The 6,345-nt window shown below is 41.3% G+C and overlaps 1 protein-coding gene across 5 annotated transcripts in view; it reads right to left on the bottom strand.

Annotated features, from left to right (window-relative positions):
* Positions 1 to 6,345, bottom strand: part of Rnf145 (ring finger protein 145) — a 45,335-nt gene that overhangs the window by 28,041 nt on the left and 10,949 nt on the right. For all 5 annotated transcript variants that reach the window (XM_031350593.1, XM_031350591.1, XM_031350592.1 and 2 more), the window contains exon 3: positions 5,978 to 6,086. In XM_031350593.1, coding sequence (XP_031206453.1) covers positions 5,978 to 6,086 — 109 coding nt within the window. The remainder of the gene's footprint in view (positions 1 to 5,977; positions 6,087 to 6,345) is intronic.

Here is a 6,345-nt window from a genome sequence, read left to right as displayed (position 1 = left end):
AAAAAAAAAAAAAAGGCTAAAGTTTAACAGGTTTTTTGTTTGCTTTGTTTTGACAAAAAAAAATCCCACATAATTATTGATGTGATTCATGACCACAAGCTCACAGCAACATGCATGGTTTAGTTCTGGATTGCCTCCATTTTAAAGTAGTAAGCATTTGGGGATGTATATTAACTATACCATTGCATGTGAAAAGCAGATTTCTACAATTTTTAAAATCAAGGAAGATAATATTTTAAAATTTCAACCAAGTTCAATTAGAATGCTACCAATAAATATTTTCTATTTCACTCAGTACTGCTGAGAGGCCTCAATAAGTAAAGGTGCTTGTTGCCAAGTCTAACAATCTGAGCTCAAATCCAGATGGTGGAAAGAACCAACTTATGATATGATCTCTACATGTACATCATGGTGTATCTCACACACACACACACACACACACACACACACACACACACACACGGGAAGATTTTAAAGCATTTGTATTGCACTGAGTGAACTCATGGAGGTTTAAATATTTAATTCTTCTGTAGTACAAACTGTGTCTAAATTAAATTCCAAACAAGATTTTACTTACAGATAATTATCAGCATGATGTAAACAATTAACAACAACGACAAAACATAGAAACCCAGCTTTCCAAATGTTGGTAAATTTTTCAATTTGGAAAATTAATACCAATCAATATCTTCTATGGCCAGTTTCTGAAATAGCAATTTAATTATTGAAACTGCCCAAATACTTGGGCTGGCAAGATGGCTGAGCAGGTAAGAGCACTGACTACTCTTCCGAAGGTCCTAAGTTCAGATCCCAGCAACCACAGGGTGGCTCACAACCACCTGTAATGAGATTGGACGCCCTCTTCTGGTACGTCTGAAGACAGCTACAGTGAATGATGCCAGAGAGGGCGGGACCTGAGTGAGCAGGGCCAGAGCTAAGGAGGCGGCAGAGGTCCTGAGTCCAATTCCCAGCAGCCACACACATGATGGCTCATGGCCATCTGTACAGCTACAGTGTACTCATACACATAAAATAAATAAAATGAATCTTTAAAAAAAAAAAAAGAAAGAAATTGCCCAAATACTGAATCTCCAGGAGCAAACTGCACTGTGTCATGTCCGTCAGGTTGGGAGCCTAAGCCCTGAAGGGCTCAGCCATCTCTCCAGCCCAGCCACTGTGCCTTATTATAGCAGGGAAGGAGATATCTATTAAACAATCTGGTAGGGAACCTGTGTCCAGAATATATACAGACTTTCCAAACTAAATAATAATAAAGACAATCCAGTCAAAACAATCAGCAAAGGGTCTGAGTAAACATTTTTCCAGATAAGATTTCCATTTGATAAATGAAGAGATACTTAACATCATTAGCAAGAGAGAAAGAATAAGGAACTGCCACCTCACACGAGTGTCGATGACACCACAATGAAATGTTTGTTGGCAAGGGTATAGAGAAACTGAGACTCGTGCTGCTGCTAACAGGGACATAAGACAGCAGAGTCACTTGAAATGAAATAGCCCTGAAGCTCTCAAAAAGGCTAAATACAGAGACTGTTAAGTAATCCTGCTTCAACATAGGTGCCCAAGAGAAGTAAAAACATATATGCATATACAAGCTAGCAGACAGAAGTTCATAGTATAACAGCTCTAAAGTAGACATTACCTAAATGCCCATGCATGGGTGCATTAACAGGTAATAAACTGTACTAAAGCTACCCAGTGGACATTATTGGATAGAAGAAGTACTAGGGCTACAGCTCACTGGGTTAGATGCACATCATTGCTTTAAAAACAAAACAAAAGAACAAACAAAAAAAGAGAGAGAGGGAGAAAGGGAGGGAGGGAGAGAGGGACAGGCAAGAAGCAGGAATAGAAGACCAAAATATTTCAATATCAACCTATGTCTTAAACTCGGCACCGAAGACCATGTTTGTACAATTCAAGATAAATTAATCAAAAATAGACAAAACAAAGGCTAGGGAGATGAGATCACTTGCCATGAAACCCTGAGGATCAGAACTGGAATCTCCAACACCCACATAAAAGTGCAGACATGGCTGTGCATGTCCTGTAATCCTAGCAATGCAGTGGTGGAGACAAGCTGTTCCCAGCCCACCAGCCAGCCAACCCAGCTGAGCACTGGGGTCAGCAATGTGTCAAGGCAGTGTTAGACTGGGATACCTAGTGCCCTGGTCTCTGCTCAGACATACAACCACATGGGGACAGGAGGCAGGGGGGTAGGGGGAGCTGATGGCAGTCTAGGGGTGGTCAAGGGACTTATGGGAAATGAAGACTAAGATCTCTTAGGACAGTAATTATGGGTCACGACCACTTCAGAGGTTGAATGACCCTTTCACAGGGGTTGCATATCAAATATCCTGCATATCATATATTTATATTAGAATTTTTAACAGGAGCAAAACTATAGTTATAAAGTGGTGACAAAAAAATTTTAAGATTGTGGGTCACCACATCATGAAGAACTGTATTAAAAGGTCACAGCATTAGGAAGGTTGAGAAGCATTGTCTTAGGAGGGACTGGAAAACTCTAATATCCATGTGACCATAGTTTTACACAGCTCTGCAAAATCACCAAGAGGCACTGAACTGAGCTGTAGACGCTGTGTAAACCTTATGTGAAGCCACACAAGAACCAAAATGTATAAGAATTGTTAAAGTTGGTTATTAAGGTGACATTATAAATATTGGGAAGTACTAAATGACCTGCAATTTTAATGTGTCCCTATTTTTAAAAGTACAAACATCAACGCTTGTATCTTAAAATATAATATGTTCAAACATCACTGTTTGTTAAATGTGACATGTCACAGATAACTCTCAGGCAGTACATCTTTGCTGACCTTTAACGAGAAATGGAAAGACAGCGAATTACAGAGAGAGAAAAACACTAGAATATGTCTTATGTTCAAAGTCATCCAACACTAAAACTCTAAAGCAGGCACTGTCCACAACTTCCATGCAGAGGCTTGCTACAGCACCATACTAACTGAGCTGACAACCTGGACACTACAGTTCTCTTTCCTCTAACCACACCCCTCCCTAGGAGAAGCAAAGTCAAGTAGGGAGCGCCCCTCCCCGCGGGTCTCCTGCCCGGGATTCCTTCTGCAGATCCTCAAGTGACATGAACTCGGATGGAAAACTGCTCTCGCCCACTATAAAATATTCAAATTCTTTGTTAGTGTTTGGTATGTTTTAGCTTTCTAATGATGGAAACAGTTAAAATAAAAATCCTTAAGCTAAAACTAAACAGTCCAATGATCACACCCTAGATGGGCTTTTCTAGGTGCCCTTGAAGCTGTTGTAGGTCCCCCCATTTTCCTTACATAACAGGATTCTGCCCCACTTAGAAACGGGTGGATTGGCAATAATGAAGATAAAGACAGGATTACATGTTTTGGGTTGCCACTACCCCATTAACCACATGGAAATTCGCAGGATTTCCACCCAGGATCATGACTGTAATAAAAACAGCAGTTTTGATAGCTCTACCTTGAATTTTGAGATTTTCTTGATTATCCTCTCTGAAAGGCCAGGATCATGGCTGTGCCCTGGAATGCTCGCCATTTCAAAAACTTAACTTTAAAAGACTAACAGCACAAGAAAATCGTCACTAAACACAACTGTGCCATACCTTACCAGAACGTTAGTTGAACTTTTAACAAGCCTTTACTGCCTGCCAGAACTGTTCTGAGAAATTCAGAGCCGATTTCCTCTTATTGCCATCCGGTCAGATTGCTATCACCGTTTCTTGAGGTGTGGACACTAAGTCTTATCTTTTTGGTGCAGGGCAACTGTAAAGCAGTGACTTACGAAATCCGAGATTTAAATGTATCTATGCATCTAGCCACCCAGCCTTCCACCTAAGAATGCACCACATGGCTCTGAGGTGTCTAGGCACTCATTTGCACACTGAGACACTAGCACCAGAGCCTTGGTCTTAAATAGAGTATCTTCCATGGGTGGGACTTTGATTTATTAAAATCCTTTGTTTAATATTTTACTATTTACAATGAGTAGCAAAGTACCTCCACTCTGAGTATGAACCAACACATGCCATCTGGCACTGCCAGGTGACGTCATGCTGCTCTCTGCCAAGCAACATAACTGGAAGCTGGTTTCCACTCACTGACCAGGGACATGATGCAGGACACTGAGTGACCAAGGCCTCTACTTGAGGAAGTAAGGTTGATGTGAACACTGTGAGGATTCTAAGAAGTCTGGGACGGTCTTTTAAGCTCCAGACTGCATGACTTGACATCTGCGGCAGCGAGAAGGGCAGAAGTTAAGTGCATGCAGCCCTTCCAGGTACCACCGTACTCACCCAGGAGCAACAGGGCAGATAGGCAGAAGAGGACTGAGTACTGAAGACACAACCTGGGGGGGTCTGAGAAGTGAGTAGATCAACTACCAAAGAGGGTGAGGATGCTCACCCAGCCCAGGCGCCAGAAGCAAGGGGCAGCACAGGTATCCATAGCAGCACAGAACAGAAAGACATGGGAAAAAGCTGGTGGTGACACCCCAGGACACTAACAGGGCAGGTGAGTGTCACTGCCTCGACCTTTCTGCATTTCCATAAAATTTGTCTACAATGAGTACTACAATTTTATAACCAGAAGAAAATTACATTTTTCTTTATCATTTATAAAAATCAATTCAATTTCAGCCATGTAACATGAGATTTCTAGATTCAACTCAAACCAATATAAAAATGTGTAAGGTTGCCGGGCAGTGGTGGCGCACCCCTTTAATCCCAGCACTTGGGAGGCAGAGGCAGGTGGATTTCTGAGTTCAAGGCCAGCCTGGTCTACAGAGTGAGTTCCAGGACAGCCAGGGCTATACAGAGAAACCCTGTCTCGAAAAAAACAAAAAAACAAAACAAAAAAAAAAATGTGTAAGGTCTGTTTTATACCCAAGGCCACCACCAAATCTCCTAAGAATTCAAACGGTATTTCATTACATTAAGTACATGTCAATTAAAAAGTATGAAATTTAAGTTACAAAAGAAACTACACCTAAAAATATGTACTACCCCATTACATTTATTACTTTAAGTTCAACTACACTCTTAAGATTTTTATCCCAAAGGCATAAAACTCATATAGTATGGCAGACTTTAGCTTTAACGTTTTAGTCTCCCGGACACAATTAGCCCCAGCAGGTAACTGATGTAACCAGCCTACACTTCTACAACTTAATCCTGATTCCCATCATTTTAAATAGATGTCTTCAGAATGAAGACAGGACCAGTGAGGTTGGGGAGAGTCAAGCTGTTCTCCATCCACCTGCAGAAAATTCTCTTCTCAGGCAATATAGAAGCTCATCTTTAAATATAACCTTAGGGCCCGTTTCCTGTCTTGCTTCCCCCACCCCACAAAACTATAATCTCAGCATAATTCCAGTTATTAATCTTCAATGATAATATCTATGGGAAAACAAGTATCAAAAAAAAAATCTGCGCTGTAATCCTACTGCAGTGGTTATCTTGGCTGCCTACTGCTGTGAGGGATTTTGCTTAACCAGATTATTTGAAGTGGAAATGCTACCCTTAAGTGGCCAAACCTGCCAGTCCAGGTACAAGGACAAGGAAGGAGGAAGCACTGCCTTTTGCCTGTTTTCCCTCACACTGTTCCCTCACAGGTACATCTATCCTTCTCCAGGAGCATCTTCCACAGATATCAGAGCCAATTTCCTTGGGTTCTCAATGCAGAAAACCAGCAGCTAGACCACCTCCACTGCATCCTGTACCCCAATCTAACAAATCCCCGCTTAACACAAATAATCTATCAGTTCTGTTTCCTTAGCAGGTCTTGACTAGCAACCTACCTAAGCCTTAGCTTTGTAACAATATTCATAAAAAACACAATATTGACATTAAAAACAAAAAACAAAAAACAAAAACAAAACCCAAGAACTTTCAACTCAATCACACATCCCAAAACTGGGGTTACAGCCTTACCTGGATATCTGATGTCCAGCATAGAGGAGCAGGGCAGTCAAAAAATACAAATAAAGCTGCACCAGATGCTGCCTGGGCAAAGTGAGGAGCACAACACTTAAGACATAACCTGCAGCAGAGACACAAGGAGAAATGGTTGCCGTTCTGCCTCTCAAGTGGTTGTACTAGAAACACACTGAAATGAATGATTTTCCAAGTAGCTATCAACAAATGGAGGTCGCCCTTTTAACTTCACTACCAAGGTTCATTCTGCTCAAAACAATCACTATGGATTTAAAACTGGAAATAGGCTTGCACTGTGCGCTATCTTTCTACTTTATAATTAGATGCAGTGCACAGAGGCACACCTTGGCTCCTCTCACCGCCTA

This window comes from Mastomys coucha, unplaced genomic scaffold (assembly GCF_008632895.1).
Source record: "Mastomys coucha isolate ucsf_1 unplaced genomic scaffold, UCSF_Mcou_1 pScaffold5, whole genome shotgun sequence".
In the NCBI taxonomy this organism is placed as follows: Eukaryota; Metazoa; Chordata; class Mammalia; order Rodentia; family Muridae; genus Mastomys; species Mastomys coucha.
Note: the sequence above shows the minus strand (reverse complement) of the source record. Positions and strands in the feature narration are given on the sequence as shown.